Source organism: Crocodylus porosus, unplaced genomic scaffold (assembly GCF_001723895.1).
Source record: "Crocodylus porosus isolate Cpor-Errol unplaced genomic scaffold, CroPor_comp1, whole genome shotgun sequence".
Taxonomy (NCBI): Eukaryota; Metazoa; Chordata; order Crocodylia; family Crocodylidae; genus Crocodylus; species Crocodylus porosus.
In genome coordinates, this window is record NW_017728931.1 from 126,075,706 (window position 1) to 126,101,397 (window position 25,692).

The following is a 25,692-nucleotide window of genomic DNA, read 5'->3' on the forward strand; positions in this document are numbered from 1 at the left end:
GTGGGTGAAATGCTGTGTTGTTGCAGGTGCTCTGCAAGCGAACAGAAGGCCTTAGCTGATTGTTCATAAAGACAGACTTATGGAAGTTGAAAGGAACATCCGTTAAAGGAAGAAAACATACTGCAAACTGAAGAATAAAAAATACCAGGAGACAACAGGTATGACTTTTCCTGGGACAGTGCAGTCATAAGCAACTGCATTATTTGAACACTACATAATGCAGCCAGTATCCAAGGGCATTTACACATGTGCTCTGGTAATAGGGGAGAGGGGAGGAGATGCTTTAATTAAAGTGCCTGGAGCATCTTATGTATCAGCATTGAAAGAGCTTTACTTAAAGTGCCCCACCATTATTTTTCAGCATGGGGATGCTGATACACAAATGCTGGAGTCTGCTGGAGCACAGTAATTACCACACTCTAGGAGACTCAATTAATCAAGTCTGCTCCAATGCACTGTAACTACAGACTGCCAGAGCAGCCTCACTGCTTGTATATAAGCACCCCAAGACATTGCCCCACAGAATCAGAGACTTTCTGGTGCTGACAGCTTTGCTTCTGGGCTAGTTACTCTGCACCTCCATATGGCAACTCCATGAAGCTAACACAATTTATGAAATTACTTAGTCAGTATAAGTCACAATACCTGCATTAGCTTTCTTAGGGGCTATACCATAAAGGCATTAACCACGTGCATGCTTTCAAGCAGCTTACTGTATTTACTAAACTCCAAGGCAAGGGTTTTTCCCCCTCCCCAAACAGCATAGTGGGGAAAAAGGTCTTGCCTCAGATTAGAGTACTGGCCTGGGCTAGACAGCGACTCAGCTCCAGCTTTGGCCCTGGGCCCAAGGTTGAAGCTGGAAATGAGTCGATGCCTGCCCTAGGCTGGAAATGTCTGTTTGGTGGGGGAGATGGTACACAGCATGGGGAACATGGGGAGACTGTGCAATGTGTGTTGGGGGGGGAATAGCTGCAGCCTGCTGCCACACCCTTGCCTCCTATGCTTGCCCCCCACTCCCTGCTCCTCCCCATCTACCCCCTCCTCTCCTTACCTTTTCCTCCAGCTCTGGCTCTGAGGCCAAGCTGGGACACCACCACAGCTGCCAGCTGGGAGTCAGAGCAGAGCTGCAGCAGAAGGTAAGGGCAGAGTGGGCAGGGAGTGGGGGGATCAGGCACAAGCACATGGGTGCAGGGAGTGGGGGGACAGGCTGCAGGGTGAAACAGGGATGGGGGACACGGGAGGGGCAGGCACAGGGTGCAAGCAGTGTGGGGGCAGACACAGGCATGAAGGGGCAAATGCTAGAGAGGCACATGGTAGAGGGGCAGGCAATAGGGGGCAGGCACTGGTGGGATTAGCCCTTGCCCCCTCCTGCTGCTTTCTCTGCCACAACAGTGTGGGGGACAAATTTAAGATGGCCTTCCACTGATTGCATTCTATACACAGAAAATTATAACACCTTTCTAATTTTCCACGTGTAGAATCTAATTCCTGGGAGGTGGGCTTAAATTTGAAATCATCTTGGATTTAGGTAAATACATTAGTTTGCCAAGTTTACAAATCCAAGGGGAGTTTCTGTTACACGATGCCCCAAATGCCCTGCATGCTGGATAGACAAATAACAAAAAGTCCTTGCCCAAAGAGCTTTGGAGCTATATTTTAGACAGAATGCAGCAAACAAAAGCAAACAGCTCTTGAGGGCTGCAGATTAAAGTAGCATGGGAAATAGAAGAGTTGAGATGCAAATTTGCCATTTGTAAAGAGTAATCTCTAATCCTTAATAGAATTGCTGATTGTCTGTTTAATTAGAAAGAAAGTACTAAACTCACCAGGCCTGCTTTGAAAAGAAAACACAGTAACTGAGAAATAAAACATAAGAGAAACTTCTCAGACTGAAGGCTTGAGTGAAATATTTTCCTTCTTTAAAACGTTGTATGCTGTTCCTCTGAGAGTGACTTCTGTAACCTGTACATGGCACATCTACACTCCCTAATTCTGAGCTGCTCTCAAGAAGCAGCAGCCTCCATAGCTGGCCGCCTACAAAATCTCTCAGGCTATGAAGCTACAGAGGCTGTTGTGTGCAGAAACTGCCTCTCATCCAAATGTTGAATTAAGACAAAATATGAGTAAATATGTGCATAAACTTTTGACTTGCAGCTATGTCATGCGAGTGTTGTGATTTATTAGATCCCAGAAGACAAACAGGACAAGATGGGGTCAGTTCTTGGTGGAAAGGCCTCCAGCCATCAATTGAAAGCTGCAAGGAGTTAGTGATGTTGACTGAGGAAGTGATAGCCTTGCCTAAGCATCACTGCTGAACCAGTGACCCAGCAGTGTAGTAAAGGATATAATGCTCTTTCAGAAGAGACTGAATAAGGCTGGAGAGAAAAAAAAGATTATGTTTCATAAACAAAAAAAAAGGTTTTTAATAATGGTTTCATTCTGCAATGGAACAAAACTGAAACCTTTCGGACTTATCTATGTATATTGTAAAAAATTCCTGAGTAGCTCTCCTGCTGAACTTGCCTGGTCATTATGACTAAGGACAGAAGTTACACATAAACTGGTTTAAGTGATCAGAAACTGGTTTAAACCTGTAACAGAACAGAAGTTCAGTGCACATAAATCTCTTTCAAAATGACCAGAACCGGTTGAAGAGAAACCTGGTTGGACATAGGATCAGACTAAACTGATTTAGATCAAACTGGTTTATGGAACTTCTGCCCCAGATCTCTTCCTGGTTCAAATTAACTCTCAGTCCCCCAGCATCCCAGGATGCTTAGCAGCCCTGGGCTAGGCTGCCTGCTCCTGTGGAGCAGGGACTGCCTCACCCCTTTACTCCGTAGCCTGCTTTCTGCCTGTGTCCTTCAGCCTGTCGGGACGGGGGATAGGGAACAGACCCCCACCCGCCTTAGCCAGGGTCTACACAGCCCATGGGTGGAAGGAAAGCCCCTGTGATAGGGGCATTTCAGACCCTGGCAGCCCTCTCTCCTTCCCCTCCCCTTCCCAGCTACTGATTGTTTCAGTAGCTGCACAGGAGGGAGACAGAAGAAGTCCTCCAGGCTGGGTGCTTGCCCATGCAGCCCAGCATGGGGATACTGGGGAGCTCCTGCCTTGGGGGGCTCTGCCCCCCCCCAGCCCAGGGCAGCCCTAGGGAGCTGAGGGGAATTCTTTTGCTTCCAAGCCCCAAAGCTGCTTGCGAGTCTCAGGCAGCTTGAGGGAGCAGTGGGAAATTCTCCTGCTCCTCCACCACTGGCCTTGCCTTAGCTACTGTGAGTCTGAGGCAAAACTAATGCAACGGAGCAGAAGTATTGTCCCCCCCTCCCCACTCCCTGGGATATCCCTGAGACTCGAAGCAGCTAAGGCAAAGGGTTCAGGAGAGGAGTAATTCCCTTCAGCTCCCTGGGGCTTCCCTGGGCTGAGAGACCCTGGGTTGGGGCATGGGAAAGCCGCCCAAGGTGGCTGGGCTGCACAGGCAGGCACCCCAGCCAGGAGGACTTCTCCCCCCCCCCTTCTGCTGCAGTGGCTGAAGCAGCCCCCAGCTGGGAAGGGGAGGAGAGAATTCCCCTCAGCTCCCCCGGGCTGGGGAACCCAGGCCGGGGGGAACCTCCTGCGGCGGCTCCCCCAAGGTGGGCCAGCACCCAGACAGGGGGCTCCTTAACCCCTTGTGGGGGGACAGAAGGGGTTTGGGGACACTTGGCTAGGCTGGCAATGGCCAGCAGGCTGGGAGATGTGCTCTAGCACCCTCTCCCCCCACCCTGGCCACTGGCCTGGGTCAGTGCAGGCCTTCCCCTCTCTTTCCCAAATGAAAACCGAACATTAATTCAGCTGGTTATCAGTTCAACCTATGCAGCTTAGAGGAAGCTGCCTATATTGAATCAAGTCAACCTCAGGCTTTTTGACTGTCTGTGCTTAGCCTATGAGACTATCGGGCTCTTCACAGGAGTAGAGTATTAGATCTAGTGCACTGGCCTAATTCCAGCCCAGGTAATTACCTCCTGCCTAGCTAAATTCAGCTATAATGTTGACTGAATAAAGTACTATGCATTTTCTGTACTAAATCATGGTGTAGCAAGCATTGCTATCCGCTGCTAAAGAGCTACCTTGTTTCAGGCAAGAGATTCCTGCTTTACAGAATTTCAGAGATTGCAGGAAAAACTCTGAATTAGCCCCCAGTCCTGAAACTGCGCTTGTCTGTGCAGAGTCTCATTGAAGCCAATAATGTTTCAGGGGCAAGGTCAAAGCTTGTTTGCTGTATAATGTGAATGAGGTTGAAGGGTTGTATGGTACTGCCTGGTACCCTGAGGTAGGTAGAAAAAACCTTTAAAGCTATGCTATGTCTGAATTGCTGAATCATTCTGAATTTCTCCAGTTCGATTCAGAGAGATTAAAGGGTCTCTTGATTCGATCCCAAATCAGGCCGAATCTCCACCAAATTGAATCAGGGACTAAAGCTTCATACAGCCCTATTACTTACCTGTCAAATGAAAATACGCAATTTCTTCTCTCTCCTACTGTGTATAATCCTGACACTACATTGTGCCACTTAAGTTTAAAATATATGGCATTAGTAGAGGAAGCAATCCTGTGTGTATTGTACAAAAGGAATATTATTGTTCTGAAAAAAAAAATTATTTCAAAGGACAAACATGCAAACACTTGACCTCTGGGCATCCACTGGGATTGCAGAACCTCAAAGGGATTTAATGAATGTTATGCAACCTTTCTCATGAAACAGCATACTGATCCAGTCATACTGAGGAACAACTACTTTTTGTTGTCTTTTCAGCTCCAAAAACCCTGCACAGCCCTGAATCTTGAATAGGATGTTTACACTCCAGTGCCTTGAACACAGCCTTACACAGAGCTTCATGTATGAGAAGAAAGTAACCAATGTAGGGATGTCTGCTAAAACACTAGTTCAAAGGAAGTGTTACCTGTCCCATGCATCTCCAGAACAGGGAGTCTGGTGCCAAGAACTGACAGTTCTTCAACAAAGAACTGCTGTAAGAGTAAAAAGTGAAGTTCACCTTAACCACTCACTCAGGCAGATGCACCCCAGGACTTCTTTTTGGGGGCCTCCTTTCTTCTATCCCAACCTCTACAGGAGGACAGGATCCCCACTGCTGCTCTTAGTGTCCTGTGAGAAATGCAGCGCTCCTGCTCTTCCTACTGGAAGAAGAGGACCCCATACTTGGAAGGGAAGTGCAACAGCTGCTAGTCTAGGTGGGGGTGGGACTGAGTCACAGAGATTGCTCCGGGGAAGTGTGGCCACGCATCAGGGTAGGCTGACGATGCAGGCAGACTAGACAGTTTTAGTTAGATGGGCAGACCAGAACCAGATGCTGTTCAACAGTGAGAAGTATAAAGCGCCCCATCTGGGAAGGAAGAATCTGGAACAAATTTACAGGCTTGGTGGTGCTACGCTAGCTAGTACCACATCCAAAAGGGACCCGGGGGTCATAATTGACCATAACATGAATATGAACCACCAGTGTGATGCTACAGTTAGCACAGCAAACAATACACTGGCATGCATCAACCGATGCATCTCAAGCAAAATTAAGGAAGTTATTCTCCCACACTACTCAGTGTTGGTGAGGCCACAGCTGGAGCACTGTGTCCAGTTCTGGGTACTGCAGTTCAAGAAGGATGTGGAGAAGCTTGAGAGAGTCCAGAGAAGAGCCACTCATGTGGTTAGAGGCCTGAAGAGCAAGCTATACAAGGAACGGCTGACAGATATGGGACTGTTCAGCCTAGAAAAGAGAAGACTTCAGGGAGATTTGGTGGCAGCTTATAAATATATCAGGGAAGAGCATCAGGGGCTAGGCAAACAACTATTCACCAAAGCGCCCCAGGGGAAAACCAGAAGCAACGGTTATAAACTCCTAGAAGGTTTCAGACTGGATATAAGGAAAAACTTCTTCATGGTTCGTGTGACCAGACTCTGGAATAGACTCCAGTGGGGTGGTGCAGGCACCACCACCAGCAGGAGACTGGACACACACTTTGCTGGGGTTACCTGGCAGTCTTTCCTGAGGTTACCTGGCAGTCTTTCCTGCCCAAAGCAGGCAGGCTGGATCCGATGATCTCATGAGGTCCCTTCCAGCCCCAAACTTCTGTGAATAAATCATCTCGGTGTGCCTAGAGCCCTAGATTACTGAAATTCAGGCCTGCCTGTTGTATTTTGTAAAGCTGTTCATACTTCCAAAATAAACAGTCAAAGAAAAAAATCAGGTTACCATGCAGTCTCCATTTATCAGACTACTTAAATAGCTCAGTAGAAGTAAAATAACTACATTTAATGACGGTATATTTTATTTTTCCATTCAACACTAAAAACAAACACAAACAATCTCATTAAACTATATGTTTACATTACCTTGGACTCCTATACTTTACAGTCAACAATATATTTCTATATATTGCAATTTATATGGGAAAAGAAATTCTAGAGCATACACTATGCTCTACAAGTCCTTGCATGAGGATCCTGATTTGTTATTGACAAAGCTTTTGGTTTACAAGGGAAGTGAATTATACCTGGAATTTATCACTGAATGGGAAAGATTAAAATTCATCATCTATAAAAATCTTTATTTGGCAGTTAGTAAGATTCCTGGTGACCTCAGAAATGCAGCCTTTTCTTCAGAGATTCAAGGCCCAACCATAGGTTTATTCCTGTGGAGGGAACCTCCTTTGAACAAGAGCACAATTTGGTCCTCAGCCCTTAGGGACCAAGGAAAGAGTCTGAACATAAATCCAAATCAGATTTAAAGTAATTCTCAACCATATAAGCAGGGTGGGGGGCAAGTAGGGCACTAGCTCCAGGCCCTGATTTAAGGGGATGCCAGCAGCATCACTCAACATTCAACATCCCGACTCCCTTGCACTTGACTGTATCTTTGCCCAGGGCACCAAAATTGCTAGTTATACCCCTGCTGATTTTATTTACAAAAGGGAAACAGTGTGTAGGAGTCCAGAGACAGGGTCCTCCTCTTGGCTCTGTCACTGCCAAGCCATTTTTCCCCTTCCACCACATGTCTGTCTTGTTTATTTGCACTGCGGGTGTCAACAATATGGCCCATGGGCTAGATCCAGCTTGTGGAGCCCTTATGACTCAGCCCATGAGTCTCAGACTGACCCTGTGTGCCACAGGCAGCATATGCCAGCCCCAGCCCTGTGTTTTGCATGTAGCATATGGATTCAGTCTGGCACATGCTGCATGAAGGAAGCAGGGATGGACTAAGCACCCCAAGTGCTGCACAGGGCACCAGGAGTCAATTCCAGGGTGCATGCTGCATGTGGCATTTGCATTGGATTGGCACTGGGTGCTGGCATCAGGGCCAGTCTGGATTAAGCCCACAGACCGTCCCCATGCACTGGAGCCAGTGTGCAGAGTCAGCCTGGTACGGGCACCTCATGCAGCACAGGCCCCATAGTAATTTAAATTCTTCAGGCCAAAGACTGTCCCACATTACATATATTTTAAGTGACCAGTGCAAGTGGACCTGATTTCACTTGGGGTTTCTAAATGTTACTGCAATTCACTGATAATATGAATGCTCTCAGACATGATGCCATTTATTTGAAGAAATGAAAGAGAATAAACAAATACACTGCAGAAGTCTGATAATAATTCTAATGATAACAGTGGGCAATTAGACAGGTACTTGTATCTCAGAAAGCTTAACAGGTTTAAAATGATACACAAGGAGTCAGCAACATTTTTGGGCAGACTGCCAAGAACACCTGCAACTTCAACTTGTAAGACTTTGGTGTGCCAGGAGCAGATGGCGAGGGAGCCAAAAGTGGCCAAATCCTTGTTGTTGCTGTGTAGCCCTGGCCCCTTCCCTGCCATCCACCCAGAGGCAAGCGTGCTAAGCAAAATGCCTTCGAGTGCCACACTCGGGCACCCATGCCAGGGGTTGCCTACCACTGTGATACCCAGACAACATACCTCAACCTCAAGCAATTACCCACGATCAAAATGCAGTCCCTTCTGTTGTGAAAAAACGTAGTTTATTACCACCTCTTAGGAACAACAAAGACGACATTAGGTAAGGAAGTGAAGAAGACCATATGAAACTCCAGGGAGTGTTAGTGAGGCACAGACTGATTGCCTGGATTGACATGGAATGGAATTTGGCCATGACACAAAGGTTAATATTCTACGGAAGTAGAAGACTTCACCTTGTGTAGGATTTTCAGAATAGGAAAGGTGTTCAAATATTATAAGGTGCTTATACTCAAAAAGTACATTAGGAGCAGCTACAAAGACAAATGTGAAGACCTCTATTTTATATCACTGCAAAACAGCTTCTCTAGTACCACGGCCCAAAGCATCCTGCTGGCAATAACACAGAATAGATTCAGAAGCAAGAATGCCACCTGCTGCTTACCAATAACAGTTCCTACAATAATTAGGTGTTTGGTTATCTTCATCTGACTCCTGAGTAGGCCAAGCTACTTGACCTGCAAGATAACCTACAAAAACAGCACAGCCTGATATTGTTTTGCTCACAGGCAGGAGGGTCTTTGTTTCTTTGAGTATGAGCACATGAAAGTTCCTTTTTTCCTCAAACTCTTATATTCATACCCATAAATACTGCTACCATTCACCCCTACCCCATCCCCCCTCCCAAAAAGAACAGTTATTATGCTTCATTAAGTCCAAAGTAGATTTCTGGAACACAGAAGTCTCCAGTATCCCCAACAGATATTGAAAGGCAGAATTAAAAAAAAAGGGTGTGGGGGGTATGTTGCTCTGATTGAATGAAAGCTATTTCAGTACTTTGGTGCTCCAGGAAAAAAGGCAAAACTTAAATGTAAATCCAAATCCACGAGACATCACTGAAATCTTAAGAAAAAAAAATAGCTAGATTTCCCTTTATTTTCACAACAAAGCCTCCATTGCTATGTTATATACTTTCCCTAAATCTTTTACATGATTTTTACTGGAAGATAACCAGAACAGAGTGACTGTTGTAAAAACTCTTTGTATTGGCTTATCAGACATTCCTACAATTTCCCTCTCTACATTTTAAAAGTTTAGAGAAGGAAAATACCTTTTCACAAGTCAATGAAGTAGATAAAAAAGACAGAGGAAAAACTGAACCATTCAGGAAATACATATTTAGATACATTATAGAGAAGGTTTATTCAAACAGGCTGCACCTTCAGTAGTAATATGCATAGCTTCTGGTAGCAGTGGTGGAAGCTACTGTTTAGAAAGGACTTAGTTGGGGGTTTTTTTGCCTTGATAATTTAATGCCAAAATTCTGTCTACATAACAGTTCCTCCCCAGTAATCCACACTTCACATGAGTTAGCTACACAATTTGACAAGGTACATAAGGCTAAAGTAATACAGAACATCCCATGTTTAAAAACATGTTTCTTTAAAAAACTGTGTCAGGGTCTATATGGTACTCTTTTTCTGTTGTTATTTTATATTGCCTTAAGATCTAGAGACTAAAAAGGAACTGTTATGCTAGCTGTAAAATAAAAAAGTAGTAAGAAGGCAGTATCTGCTATGTAAAGGCAATCCTTGTGCATAATGAGGGACAGCACATGAATGCAGCAAATGAGTACAAAGAGGAAGGAAAGGTGTTAGTAAAATGATTATAGTCAATATAACACAGCAGTCAAAGAACACCAGTGTGCCAACACTGTCAAGTGCATTGTTGGCATTATGGCAGCAGTGAGTTTTAAGGAGGATTAGCAAGAGGATAACGTAGAAGCTTGCAGGTCATTATTTGGATAATGCACTATGCCCAACACCCCACTGACAGTTGAAATGGGTAAAGTGTTGTTCACTTCCTGTCCTAATCTTCTGTGATGTATTAGACAACTATTTTTTGTTTCACTCCACAAGGATTGAACTTAAATTGTTTGGGGGTATAAGGTACAGACCTGTTATGCTCTAAAACAAAAGATGCTACTAGGTAGCCCTATAAAAGTATAATGACAAAGGAAGAAAATTAACTGATTCTTATCTAAACAAGGGTACTAACTTAGCAATGTTAAATAAGTGAGGTATGAGTTTCATGTACACTGATATGCTATAAATAGAATATAATCATAGTATGTAAAAAAATGTTTTTACATTCAGCTGATGTAGGTGGATGCAGCTATGCCCTGGTCAAAAGTGGTAACCCAATTAACATCCTCTGGCTTAATGAGCGTAAGATGTGTTCATATGCTTTGATATATTCAAGATAAGGTCTATATAGCCTACCTCCTCCTCAAACAGCAGTCTGAGTGCAAAAGAGGACAAAACAAAAATCTCTGTATTATAGAAACTTATATCTGATGAAAAGAGGCTCCACTTGTTTTGTTTTGTTTCTTCATTTGCTCCTCAGTTTATGCAGAAGGAAGAGAGATGAGTTTCATAAACAGTTCTGTACCCAAGAAACAGAAATGTTTTTATTACAAGGAAATGTGCAGATTAATTATTTTAGAAAATCCATTTTTCAACCAATTTCCAAAAAATGTAAAGAATGTTTCCTAATGCTTCCCCACATTCCACAAAGCTAGAGGAATTTTCTTTTGCGAAAAAACGCACTGAAAAAATGTGTAATTTACTTAAGGATACTCTGCCGTTTAATCCAATCAACAACAATTAGGTGCTCAGATTAAGAGATTATGAGTGTGATATAAATAATAGGGTATATGAAAGGCAACTGGTAACTTTTCTACTAATTCTTATATATTACACCAGAATTTCCAATCTATGGGTGTTTTTACATGTTCTCCAGGAGCAGCGGGAGGCATTTAAATTAGGGTGTCTCTGAGAGCCACTCTAATTACAGCACCCAGAGCATCTCATCTATCAGTGTCCCCACACTTCAAAATGTTGGTGGGGGTGCTTTATCTAAAGCTTTATCTAAAGCACCCCCACTGCCATTTAGAAATGTGGGGATGCTGATACACGAGATGTGGAGGCTGACTGGAGCGCGGTAATTACCACGTTCCAGCGGACTCAATTAGTCTATAATTACAGCGCATCAGAGCAACCTCCCAGCTAGTCTATAGGCACCTATAATACCAATTTTATACCAACATGGCTTAATTAACTTTAACACAGCTACATAATTTAACATGCTGCTTTTTTGGAATGAAGAATCTGGCCATACCTGTTATCATTTTTCCAGTTATCCAATAAATTAAAGCAAAGTACCTCTATTCAGATCAGAAAAATATAGTTTGCCTCCTTTGTTATCAGACTGAAGGTGCTGAGCTACTCTTTTTATGTATTTGTGAGCTCTGTTCAGAAACAAGAAAAAAACTGACTAGTTTAGACTGCTGAGGCCAGAGAAATAACCATCTTGTTTATCAGTTTCCTGACTTACAGACAGCCAGTGGAAAATTCTCATCCCACTGTGACAATTTGAGGAATCTTTGTAATTTATGACTTCTGATTGATTTTATGAAATTGCTGTGGGAACGGTTGTGGAGTCAGCTATATGCTGTCAGGTCTGTGCCACAATCCCCAGACTGGGGATAACAGAGGACTGTTAAATCCTCATGACTGCTATTTGTAAAAAACCAGCAACAGTTTGGGACAATGCTATACCTATATCCAAGGTGAAAACATGTTTTCTGGAACTTCTCTGCCAAGGCCTAGAGTCTGAAAAGTAGAAAAATCCCCAAACAGAACAAAGAGATCAGGTGGGGACTTAAAAACCAACAGTGCCTGAAACACTCAAGCAGCTTGAGCAAGTGAGAAGAGAGAGATCCTGTTAATTGTGGCTGGGGGGCTCTAGAGCAGCAAAACTGACCTGGGGGTGGCCAGGCCCTGGCAAGATGCTTTGGTTAGCCCAGCAGGGACTTGATCACAGTGTTTATCACCCCTTAACACAGTGTTTATCACCCCATTAAGAAAACAACAGAGGGACATTATCAGCTACCTGCTGATTCTACCCATTGATTCAGCATGACTGTAGCCAGCATGTGGTCTGCTAGCTAATACACAGACACCTCTCCACAAGGCAGAGGGGAGGGGGGAATTTCTGCTTAGCAGGGGATGGTGAAGGGAAATGGGGGACCAGCCTGCACTCTGTGCTGGACCTCCAGCTAGGGAGCAGGGGGAGGAGGGAAGACGAGAGTAGCCCTGCTGTTTGACAGAGAGCCCACCCAGGCCAGAAAGCATGCCGGGATGTTGGAGGTGTCTGGTTGATCTTAAACCAGCAAGGGGTCTGGGACAGACATTGCAGAAACCAGTTTGAGCCAAATCAATTAAGTCTAATACTACATTCAACCAAGTTTATCTCAAACTGGTTTCAGACATTTTCAAACCAGTTTATGTGCACTGAACATCTGTTCTGTTACAGGTTTAAACCAGTTTCTGATCACTTAAACCGGTTTATGTGTAATGTCTGTGAGACCAACTATGAAAGAAAGAAGCTGGCTGAGAAGACCCCATGATTTGTAGAGCAGGCCGTCTGTAGATGGGAGGATCTGGAATCCTTGGAGCCTTCTGACCTAAGTTAAAAGATTACTCAAGAGTAATAAAGAAAATGAAGCAAGAAAATATGCATAGATATTTGCTGTATGTGTCTTGCGCTAGGAAATTTTTTTGTGTCTGTCTGCTTCACTCTCAGAGAGCCCTGAAGAGCTCACTATAAATCCAGAGCACAAGTGATTGAAGCTCTGGGAAAGGGCGTGTTTAAGCTCCTGAGAAGTCTGAAGGTCAGCATAGTCATGGGAGCATAGGACAGATGGGATGTGAGGTCTCATTTCTGTGAAGAGCTGGTGCCTATATGTGTGCCTATACCAAAGAAGCAAATGCAAATGCAATTAAATGCTACAAGCTACTTACAGCAATGGAAACTAAGGCAAACAAAGTTCTAGCATGCTGGGGCCAAAAAAGAGCAAACTGGTAAGCATTTATTTAGAGAAGCACTGTCAAGGGTGAGTCACATTCACATTACCCATGCATGTTTTCCCTGAGACCATTTGTCAAAACATGGAGTATTCCCTCCTACTTTAGTGGAGACTTAGGTCAAAAAATTGGCCACTTAAGAACACACGTCTTGTTAGACAACTGCAATAAAAAGGAAAGAAATGTGGGAAACGGAAAGAGAACTAGCACATGATCTGCACATCACTTAAACAATATTTGCAGATATAAGAGAGACTTAACAAGTGCACCCTCCTTGTGTTGGCCCTCTCCCGAGAGCTGTATCGTACCAGAACTTGCTCGGACCTGGCAATCTCTGTGATACCTGAAGTAGAAAGGCCGGTATCAGCATAATAGAACAATCCCTTCATTTTATTTTGCTAGGATTTTATTTATACTTTCTTGCTTTACTTTCTATTTTTTTTCACCATCTTATTTCATTTCCCTGGTGCTCAACCATCATGGAAATAATCAGAGAACTCTGAGACATCAGAAAGAACATATCTGAGGCCAACAGAGTGAAAGTAAAAGTACGACTCGTGTACTGCAGGATTAACCAGAATCTGGCCAAGAATGAAAAGGTATTTTGGAGTGTTACTTTGGCAGCAACGCTCTTTTTGATAAAACTGTTGTTTGGGTCCAAGCAATCTGCATGTAGTGCTGAGCTATAGTTCAGAAAGAAAGCATTTGTAATTCATTTACACATTGTTAAAAATAAATGCATGGCAGATTTATACAAACAACATCCTTATGTCAAACAAGCTTCTAGTGAAGGTTCCAAATTACAGATTTGAGGTTTAAATATTTTGTCCAATAACAAGAATTTTATGCTAATTTCATAAGGAAATTAAGATAAAAGTACTGTTTAAAAGATTATCATTTAGTATTACGAGTTGTGCCTAGTTAGCAACTGCTGGATCAGACTCCTTTCTGGTTGAAAGCCCTTCGCCCTCTTCCTTTTCAGTTGCTTCTACCTGCTATTCCATACTCCTTTTGTGGTGTTTCAATTAAAGTGGCTTTTATACATAGTATGGCAATTGTATGAATATCTTGCCATACAGTTATACTGCTTTATAGGAGGCGCTTGTATGACAGGGAAAACTGAAATGCTTGAGCTGTAGAGGTGGTTATACTGGAAATAAAAGGCCAAACTACTATTAGGAGAGGAAGCTCCACTGAAGTCTGTAGAGTTGTATCAAGACAAAGTTGGGCCAATAATCAAACTAGTCTGAATAGGTGGATGCCATATCTTTACAACAGAATGATCCACATGTAGGCAAGGTGGGAAAAGGATGATACTGTGGGTAGGGGGCTGAATATAGAGACCAAGGTTCAGTTTCCTACTTTGCCACTGTGTAAATGTAGATTAAGTTATTTATGGCCAGATTTTTAACGTATCCAGTAACCTACAGACACAGGTAGGCATGTTGGCATTGGCATCCTGTCCAAATCAATAAAAATCCCAGTAGGTACCTATCTGCATCCTTAAAAGCTTGAATACTTTTAAAATCTGGCCTTTAGTCTACCCTAGCCCCTGTTCCCTACATTTAAAATGGGATTGGCAGAATTTCACACAGGTTATACGAGGGTAAATATATTGCTCTGGTGGTCTATGGATGACACATAAGTGCCTTAAATAAATGCATCCAAACTTGCCTAGCCGGTGCTCTGGACTGGAAAGGGAGCCCACAGAGAGTCCACGACCAGATACTCCAAGAACAAAGCGGCATCTTCCACTCACTGAACACGTAGCTGGGCTCTCCCATTCACTGCTCCCCAGTCTGCTCCAAGCATATTCTAGTCATGTACCCTACTCTACTCTTAAAAGGACCTTACTCATTAACTGAAAAATAAAAGACACACCAATTGTTAAGACATGACTTAACTCATTATTTGTGGTGTTTAGCAATTTTAAGTAATTTCAACGGCAAGTTAGAGTCCTAATTTTGAATAGAACGAAGCCCTGTACACACACATATGAAACAATCTTCATAGAGTCGTTTCTCCTTTACACTAAATTTTCACCAACATTAAACCATCAGACTTAATTGTGCTTTCCCCACCTTAGTTAGAAGTGAAACGAGAATCATGTCCCTTGAGCTCTAAACAAGACGTCTTGCCAAGTCTGCACGTCAGCAATCTCATCCTGAGCAAAGTACTTAAACAAAGATTAAGTTCCCTGGTTCTTCTCAAGTAGCTTCTTCTGAGAAGTGTGAGGAGAGGGATTTTTTTCCCTGCTCAAAGCATTAAGTATAAACAGAAAGTACTGGCTGTTCCAAGTCATTTCCCAAGTCATTGCCCTGAGGCCTCTTGCAATAAAAAGCGATCCCCTCAGCTTTCATCAGATCATACTACCATGGAGAAGAATCAGAACCCAAAGGGTGCATCCAGACAAGCACGCCTATGAGATACGAAGTGCTTGCCTACATGTCTGTGCTGTTGTACACCGCACACGCCCCCACACACTGCACACACCGCACACACTGCACATGCAGACATTGGCTGTGCTGCTAATTTGTAGAGGGGGGTGGGGGAGGGTTGTCACCAGGAGATAACAGTGTCAATAAAAAACAGCATTAGAAAAAAAAAAAGTGGCACACATGGCAGCAGCATGCGCTGCTCAAAACCACAGCCTAGCCAGCCAGAGCCACGCTCCAGCTGCTGGACAGGCTCTCTGCTGCCAGATCACCGCTGCTGGAGCCCCAGGAGGCCACCAGGACCCAAAGTAAGGCTGCTAGTGCCAGCCTAGGTGCTGGCCCCAGCCTCCCTTACCCCAGCCGGCTCAACTTACCACACACCAGAGCGCACATGCACAGGCATTCCCCAGGGACATGCAGTAGTGGAACAACTATGTGCCACTGCTATTTGTCCCTGACGAAACACAGATGCGTACTTGTCTGGATGCACCCGATGTCTCAGTTTCTATTACAGCCAACACCTGTGCTTTCTTCCATTGCACCCTTTTGCTAAGCCACAAAGACATGCCTCCTCCTGAAGACCCACTTTCCTATGGTGCATACAAGAAACTAGATTAGTCATCTCATGAATGAGCTGTCCTTATGGAGGGAGCCAAATGATGGACAGAAGAGACTCAGGGACACTGGAGCTAAAACTGGGAATTGGCAGCTCTCTAAGAGCTACTGAAATAAGAGTTAGAAGTTATACAGTATCTGAAATAAGTCAAGCCCAAATATGCTTTCACTTACACTAGCATAATTTCATTTGACATCAATAGGAGTGACAGTTTCACCAGCATAACTGAGAGCAGAACTTAGCAGGCTGTAATATAACAAGCAAAGAGCAGTATCATTTTTTATTTTTTCTGTGGAAATGACCCACTGACATGAAAATCATGGGCTTATATTAAATGACACTCTAAGACCACTGAGAAGCAGAGAAAAGTGTTCCACTTATGTGCACATGCTGCATTTCTACATAGAGTTCCTGGCATGCAGCAGGATCAGTTCCTGCAGAGGAAGTAGTTGTCAAAATATCACCCATAGGAACCAGGAGCGTTGATAGATTTTGAACTGAGGTGAAAGGATGGCATAAGGGATAAGAACAAAAGAAAATGAATTTAACTGCCAGCATTTGCTTAGGTCAACAACATCATAATTTTAAAAAAGACCAGACTAATAGTTTTGAAGTATCACTTTCCAATGTATAATGAATCTTTTTTTTTCAAACCTAGTAAAAATCTTAACGTACCATATTTTTTTTCCAGAGAATATATATGTGCATTATTGACACAGTACATGCTAGTTCAACAGCAATGCACAGAAACATTCATGTTTTCTGCTAAAGATACAGACCTGTTACTTTACCAGCAAAATGAAAGAGAAAATCAATTTAATTAGTGGGTCACATAAAAATATTACTTTTTATGTATGAACGGAAATTGGATTTCAGTTGTCATATTTAAAAAGGCAATACACATGGATATACAGGAAGAAATTACGTCAAGGTTAAAGTGTATTCACACAATAATTCCATGATTATAAAAACACTCTTTCTTAAATGTTGAAATAGCTAAAGAATTAATTTTAAAAACTCTTCAGATTACCAAACTGAAAGAATAATAGAATAACAGGGGGAAAAAATAGTCCAAGAAAATATTAAATATTAAAGTGGAAGATCTACGTGCAACACAACATACAGAAGATTTTGTTTTGGAAGTTCAGAAAACTACTGCTAATGGTTTTATAGAGAAATCTGTTATGGGTTCTTAAACACTAGTCAGAGATGTAACCTCAGGTTCAGGCTATCCCTAAACCTGTGACTGCTGCCCATGGGTAAACCTAGGATTTTGAAAAAGAAGGGGAAAGAGGATAGGTGGGAGGAGAGTGTAGCATATCACCACCTATAACGTGCCACGTATTCTTCTCTAGTTAAAGAGAAACTAGAAGCTTTATTAATATACTAATTACGCTACAATCCCCAGTTTAAGATCAAAGTGCAATCAAATATAACTATTGGAATGTGCATTAATTTGCTAGATTATATATAAAAGTTTAAAAACAACAAATGCAACAAACGAGGCAAAATCAATCAAAAGAGTTTGTCATTACTCCTGTAGTCATTATTGCTGTCATAGCAGCTTACCACTGTATCAGAGGACTGCATCAGGAGCTCGATGAACCGCTCTTCACTAGGGCACCCCTGGGGAAGACCGGGACCAATGTATGCAAACTCCTGGAAGGCTGCTTCAGGCTTAATACCGGGAAAAACTCCTTCAGTCAGGGTGTCCAGATTGTGGAATAAACTCCCTCCAGAGGTGGTGCAGTCACTTACCCTGGAGGTTTTCAAGAGGAGACTGGACAGTCACCTCGCTGGGGTCACTTGACCCTAGTTGTCTTCATGCCTAGACTGGGGGGGCTGGATCCAATGATTATGCAAGGTCCCTTCCAGCCCCTAACAATCTATTCAAATCCATAAATTATAGTTAAATGCACATCTCTTATTCAAATTCATAAAGCAAAATCTAACCCTCTTGAGCATCTTGACAGTGCCTCCAGTTCTTCACTGTCAGTAACATCTACACCTGAGTTAATACTACCACACCTGAGTTACGGTTTTTAGCTCGACCTGAAAACAGTCTGCAGGATTGTGAAACAGAAGAGAGACATTACTCAGAATGGCTAACCGCCAACAAAATTGCAGAAGAAAGAATCGTTTGAATAGTGGAATATCAAAATCATTAAAAAGAAGAGAGGTTTGTTAATACCTGTGGAGTGGAGAAAGACCAGCAGGAACTAGGGAGATGATAATGAGTTGTGAAGTCAATTGAGTCTTTCAGCACTGCCTGAACAGAAATGCCACTGCCTCTTCTAAGCAGCTTGTTTTAAAGTTTGGGTAGAGCAAAAATAAAAGGCAGGTGCACTCCCTCCTCCCTCCCCCCTGCCCCCCGCTCCAATCTGCCCCTGCTCTTGTCCCTGGGCAGAGAGAGGTGGTTAGCCGTGTTAATCTGAAGTCAGGCAGGTGCATCTCTACCCTGCCTTCTATGGCTGCTGGTAACTGGGAGGATCTGACGAGGTATAGATGATTCTACACACGTGCCCTTTTTTTTTAATTCTTCCTCTAAAGCAGGGAATGAGGCTCGGAAAACAATACGACCTGGAGGCTGGACCCAGCTCACAAAACCTCTCTACCCAGCCTGCCAGGCTACTGGAAGTTGGGGATCATGATCTGCCACAGAATTCAAGACCCTTCAGCCCCACTGGCCAGCAGTGGCATGGCTCACCACCATGGCTTCCCCTCAAACTCTCTGCCCCTGCTGAACCCCCAGACACCTTGCACCCAAGGACTCCTGCTGAAGCCAGATCCCTTGTGCTAGCAGCATGGTGAGCTCCTTCAGTGGCTGGGGCGGGCTGTGGGGAGGGAAGCATGCAGACCACCAGAGAGCAGTGAGGGGAGAGAGTTTTACCTGGCCCTGCTCTCTGCACTCAGGCTGCTGCTGTAATAAGATGGACTTGGGCTGCTTCCGCTGGGGATCAAACTCACTGCATACCAGCTGCACCAGCCCCAGTGTGGGTTCCTGGAAGCCGCCCTCAATGCTCTGTTCACTCCCCATCCCTGCCCACATATGCTACAGGGCCCAGGGCTGAAACTGCCATGACAAAGACTCCCTCTCCTGGGGGAGATGCAATCCCGCTTGTCCCCTGCTCCCTACCCCTTACATCACTGGGGAAGTGGCTGTGCCTGCCTGGCTCCTATGGCCAGGCAGCATGGGGCTATTCCTGCCATAAAAATGATTCCTGGGATGGAGAAGGTGCAATGCAGGAGCCCCCTCAAAGAAGGTGCCCAGAACTGGTGCTCTGCTCAATCAAATTAGTTATGCTATTGCCTCCTGTCACCAGCACACCCCTGATCTCAGACCCACTGCTACCTCTGGATGCATTTCCACCACCTCAGAACCCACCTCTGCTATATCCTTTGCCACAGCTGCCACTGCTGTGGTGGCCACAGAAGCTGGCCCCATACCTCAGGCTCAATCAAGCCCACAAGGATCCCACTGATCTGAATCTGGCCTCAGGCCTGGGTGAGTTTGAAATCCCTTCTCTAAAGTACCTGTTACTTCCCGGTGTTAGAGATAGGTCTATTTGTTACACGGTGATAGTGGGCCTAGGTCTCCCACGAACAACAACTTCCACTTAGTGGTTAAAGGGAAGTTACTAAATGTATAACAGTTACATTCTTGGTATAAGGGATGATGAAGGAAGAGCAGGAGTGCAGGTTGCAGGTTAATAACTATGATGTCAAGGGAGCAGACAACTCCAGCTGGCAGACACTGCTCCTTAAACATATCTAAGGAGACTGTGGACTATTGTCCAGTGAAACTCTGTCCAGAGGTGTGCACAGACAAGGGAAAACAAGGCAGTCCCACAGTCACCCATGTTCCCCCCTGCTAGCACCTCCTTCCTGGTCTGTTAGATAAGATACCCTGACCACAACCATGAGGAGGATAAGCTGGCACTTTGTGGGGCCATGGATGGGGTGCACATAAAATAAAAGATGTAGGGAAAAGTGCAGCCAGAACGCGAATGAGAGGGTCTTGCAGAGCCAACACAGGTCTGGGGCTTGGCACTCTCAAGGTTAGCAAGAACCAGGTGGATCTTTGGTCTCACTTAATACAGCAGACACAGACATTAAAAAAAAAATCTGACCTTTCCTATTACAAATAATAACTTTTAACAACTAAGGCCGTGATTCAGGAAAGTATTCAAAACATACTTAAGTCCATCCCTCATAAGCAAAGCATTTTGGCCCTGTGTAGATGAAATCAGAGGTATGTGTGCACGATGCTTTTGCACCACTTTAATGATGTTGGCGTTTACACGCCTTGGCATCATATCGCATATTAATTCTAGCTGCTGTAGGAAATTCGGTGCCGTAATGCACCTTAAATGACTGGGGCCACAGCGAATTACAACTCCTTCGAGGAGTTTTAGTATGCTGCCCTACAGCCGTGGAGCAAAGCAGTGGGCTCCGTGCAGCTCCACGGCTCTGCAGGAAGGCCTCCAGGCAGCCTGGCAGCAGCCCGGGAAAGCAGCTCCACCCAAGAAAAGCAACAAGTCTGATCTTTTTTTTCCCACCCCCTTGGAGCCTGCCTGCCTGCCTGAGCTGTGTGGGGGCCTGGTGCTTCCCTCTGCAGCTGTGATGCCCCTTGGGATCTCCCAAGCTGGATGCCTGCAGGTGAGTGCCACCTGTGGGGGGGGGGCACCGCTGCCACGGAGGAGAGCACCAACCCTCCTCGTCCCCCGCCACAGCCCAGGGACCACTCCACCTACTGGCAGCTCACACTCTCCTCCCCACTGGAGAGGCAGGTAAGTCAGCAGGGTGCGTGCACAGCATGGGGGCTTGATCAGCCCTAAGTTGAAGCAGTGTTTATTAAAACCCACTGCTTCAGTTTAGGGCCCCTGTTTCATCTACACATGCCCTTTAACACATACTTACTTAACTTTATGCAGGTGATTAAGTCCTGACTACAACTAGATTTTAAGCTGTATTTTAACAATCAATATGATAGTTCAGGAGCAAAATGGAAGATAAAAAAATTCATGCCTGTATTAAGCACCAAATGTACTCATTTAATAAAACCCCAGGTTTAACAAATGAATCATTTAACTGATAAGCCCAGTGATAACTGGTTATAGCCTATTGTTATAATTTAGCATGAGGCAGGGTGCAATCCAGAAGGGAAGCAAAGCCACACAGTGCCCCAGCAGGAACTGGAAGGTGGCAGCGCAGGCGGGAGGGAGGGAGGAGCGAGGAGAAGGGGAGGAGAGACTAGTACCAACAGCTAGGCTCTGTAGAGGAGCCTGTCATGAGGAGCCGGGGCTCTGGGCAGGCACCATGGAGCCCAGCAGGCAGCAAGGAGGCTGCAAATGGCTGTGCCATGGAGCCTAGCTACTGGGGGTTGCTGTATCAATTAATCTTTTTACCGTTGTAATTACAACAGGTTAAACAGATATTTTTTGAAATCAGTGTTTATGTCTTGTGTGTGAGTTTCTGTGCGTGTATTTATTTATATATATAGAAATGCATATTTTTGTAAAATAAATCCTTGTGGTATGTTCCCTCAGCATGTTTGCCCAATATGGGCCATGTACTTTACAGTCATGCTCAGTGTTGGCTGCATGTAATCAACTTCAGAGCTGGTTTCCATTACTGAGCACATGATGCTTTTAGACACAGTTGAGGGATAACCGATACATTTAATGTAGTTTCCTTGTATGCAAATGTAAGACAAGGGTGGGGGAGGGGGGATTCATCTTGTATTCAAATAAATATGGTATTTTAAATTGCATCTATGTGCCTAGGAATAATGCATTAGCAAGGCCACACTTCATATACATACACAGTCAAGTTCAAGAAGCAGTGTTTCTTATTTTCTTGTAAAATACTAGGATTATTCCACATGTGACAGTCACTCTACAATCAACATCAAAGAGTCACCTGTTGGACTAGCATGGCAAAGGCAGTTTCAGTAGCCAATGGCATGCAAGGAAACGATGCGCCCAGCATGACATCCAGCTACCTTTGACTCTCCAGGCCAAGTAGGCCGGTACCCACTTACAGGTGAGTAAACTGTGGGTGGCCGTTAGCATGAGTACACAGCCAAAAGCTACACCCAGTTGACCCAGCTGTTAGAAGTTTGTAATTCAGAGCAAGTCAAATAGACTGAATTAATAGTTCTGTTACAATTCAAAGCCCTTCCTCTGAAAGAAAATTATCTCAAACATCTATGGGACATTAATCCTATCATATCCTGTTCTTTTCCTACTGATATGAATGGGAGTTTTGCCATTCACTTAAGTGAAGCCAGGATTTTACTGAATATATTGTTAATGGAATTGCTGTGGTTCTTCTATCAAAGCCATAGTGGTGGGAGGGGCTTCCACAAAAAGTAGCCTCCAAGAAATGCTTACAGTACAGATTGTTAATAGGATTAATCATGATGATAGCTATTACACCAAAGTATTCCTTATGTTATCTCTACTGTACCAAGCCCAGACAGTAATGAGGTACATTACAATCCTGATGGATTGAGTACCACCCCTCTATATTTAATATAACATCCCATGACTTCTCACTGGTTTCCCATGACTGGTCTGCTGATGATATGTAGCAACTGTGAATGAATGTGACCATGTTTTTTGTGTTAACATTTGATTCCCAGCTTGTATAGCAGTAAAATTCCTTTGGTCTTTTTGGACCAAAAGTATTGAACCTCATAATGCGATAAAAGCTTGGCTTTTTTAATATTTCAGAACTGGGTGTAACAAAGCACAACACAGAATCACAGAAAAGCAAGACTGGAAGGGACCGGAGGAGGTCATCTAGTCCAGCCCCTTCCCTCTACTCCCCACTCAAAGGGGGGATAGCATCTGCTCAAAGCAGGGTAGCAAGAAGAGGTCGTTCACTGTAAATCAGTACAGTATTACTGCCTTTCTGTAATTCCAAAACAGTTAAGCTACGTCTTGTCAAACTGAATTAAGCCACATATTGATGTAATCCAACAGTGAATTTTGATTGCTGAATTATGAAAACTTTCAAACAACAGAAATGCTCAAAGACACGTAAGTATTATATTATAAATAGGAAGCTCTACCCTCACATCCCTCACTCTGATTTCACTCTAAGACAGCATTTACTCTGAAAGAGAAGCCAGAGTCACATGGTCCATTCAAGGTCATGCGATTTTAATTAACTGTGTGCAGTGAAAAATTTAGAGAGTTACCATTGATAAATTATGCAGAAATGATGATAATGGTCTCATTAACCTTGTTCCAGCACACTAAAGGTGTTTTATAATTAAAAGAGAACAAAATTACAAAAATATATAAGGAACATTATTGCCCATCTTTTTTTCTCAGTATACTATTGAAAAATACTGTTGGAAAAAGTAATCTTTTAATTGAAAGCAATCTTAATATATAGTGCTTATGCTCTTTAACCAAGAACTACAGGTATTAGACCAAATCTTGCATGGTACAATATCGACAAGAAGGACATTTTTAGTAGAGAGGCCAAAACATACAAGTCACTCCGTTTGGCAGAACTGCCTGATAAAGAGGATAGTATAGAACAGGGAATGACCTTGGAGAAAGATTTCCAACTGGAAAGTCACTCTTAGACCAAGGATCTGGGTAGGCAGTTGAAACTTCAAAGCATATGAAGTTATCCATCTCGTGTGTTTAGGAGCCACTCCTAAATGTAGCACATGGACAGACTGCAGTGAAACTCTCAATGAGCATAATCAGTCTAGAACCCAGAACTCAGCTTCTGTATCCCAAGAAACTGGAGCCCTGACTAATGTCCCCAGGTCATTAATGGCAGCTATAAATGGCACACAAACTAGTAGTTCGCTTATGGCCATTTCAACCCCCAAAAAAGTTTTAAGGACAGAAAACTGTTTCATATTCTCTTATGAAAAATTAACTGAAAGCAAATGGACACTGAAATGAATACAGAGAATTGTTCCTATTCTGTAAAGAAGGAGACAACAGTATTTTCAGTCAGGGAAAAAACAAAAATGTGTTTACTTACACTGTTATCTTTTTGACCCTTAGCATCATTGAGAAATACTTCCCCCCCGCCCACCTGCTTCCTGAAATCACTACAAACCAGTCAAGATAAACCAAAGTCACATTTAGCAGCTGAAACAGTGTGGCAGGTTTGCCAGCATTCAGGTGCCCAGAGCTGACCATATGCACTTTAACAAGGGAGAAGTGATTCAGCTCTTTTCCCATTCTGATCTTCACTGACTGCATAAAATATTACATCACTGTACTTCTGTCCATCAATATGTGACCTATTCTTTGCTGTATTCTTCAGCTAACCCATGTGCGAATGTAACGTACCAATGAACAAATCCCAGAGCAGGTCAACTGTTTGGAGATGCGAGTTCATGGAGGTAACTGAAGATACTAGGAGGTCCTGACTCGCATGAGGAGGCTTTCCATTGCCTTTAGGAGCCACTTCAGTGAGCCCGAGGATCTGCATAGCTTTTCACAGCTCAAAGATTTCATGGAAACCATTGTTAAAAAATAAGCTACTGATTAAAAGGATAAGGCTGGGTATATTGGAGAAATCTCTAGGCATCCACTGGCGCAATCAGTAATGCCTCCAAAGGCATATCTGTTAGAATACTTTTGACATAGTACGAGGCATCTTTCCAGTATTAATACAGATTTGAAATGCCCCATGTTAAAAATACACAGAAGCTAGGACCAGACGTTACATTTGTCCCGGGCCCTGTGTTTGTCCCAGGACAGAAAAATTCTGAGCCTGGCGTGTCCACGCATCGCCTCTGCAAGCAGGGTTTAGCCAGCCACTGGAAGCACTGCCGCTGTCCTGCCATCGGTTAAAGGAAGCAGTCCCTTCGCCATGTGGCAGGACAAACTTCTTCTCCTGCGAACTTTTCTTAGGCTTTGTCCTCAGACAACAGCCACAAACTCCCGAACGGTCGCACTTTGTCCGGGGAGAAGATAACTTCTCCGGGGATGACCATGAGGTCTGTTTGGAGTCAGCATCCAAGCTCCGCTCCTCAAGCCGGCCCAGGAGAGCTTCTCCAGCGGCAGGAGCCTTCCCTGTGCCAACTCTCATGTGAAGATGGGGGGGGGGGGTTACATTACATCCACACCCGCGCACCCCGGGGCCCACCAACCCCCTCCCACTACACACACCTTCTCCCAACTCTTGGAGCCGGTCTAAATAAAAGACATCACATTTACCCCCTTGCCTGCTGGCATCGAAACACTACAGTGCTGTGGCTGGGAAATGCTGCCATGCCTTGCTTCGACACGCAGGGCTTTCTCTGCACTTGCCGGCTGGGGCGTGTGCGTGTGCGTGTGAGTGTGTGCGCGCAGCGGGGAGGCAGCCCAGGGGGCTCCGGCATCCTCTCCCCCATCCCTCCCTCCGCCGGCCGAGCCGAAGTTTGTCCCCGCGTCGGCCCCGCGTACCTTGCTTGACACACTTGAGGCGCAGCGGGTCCTTGCAGTGCTTGATGACGGCCAGCACGTCCCGCAGCGTGAGCCCGGCCACGGGGGTCTCGTTGACCTCCAGCAGCAGCTCCTCGGGCACCAGGCGGCTGCCGCCCTCGTAGGCCACCTGGCCCGGCCGCACGTCGCCCAGGTAGGGGAACTGCCCGTTCTCGGCGCCGCCGCGCAGCTCGAAGCCCAGCCGCCCCTCGGCGCTCCTGCCCAGCACGATCTCGTGCACGCGGCTCGTCCAGTGGCTTTTCTTCTTCAAGCCCTTGGACATGGCAGTGCGGGGCGCGGGGCAGGGGCG

General features: G+C 44.5%; 1 protein-coding gene across 10 annotated transcripts in view; it reads right to left on the reverse strand.

Moving 5' to 3' along the window:
* Positions 1-25,686, reverse strand: part of MAGI2 (membrane associated guanylate kinase, WW and PDZ domain containing 2) — a 1,214,455-nt gene extending 1,188,769 nt beyond the window's left edge. For all 10 annotated transcript variants that reach the window (XM_019543630.1, XM_019543629.1, XM_019543624.1 and 7 more), the window contains exon 1: positions 25,365-25,686. In XM_019543630.1, coding sequence (XP_019399175.1) covers positions 25,365-25,665 — 301 coding nt within the window. In that variant the 5' untranslated portion in view covers positions 25,666-25,686. The remainder of the gene's footprint in view (positions 1-25,364) is intronic.
* Positions 25,687-25,692: the final 6 nt, after the last annotated feature.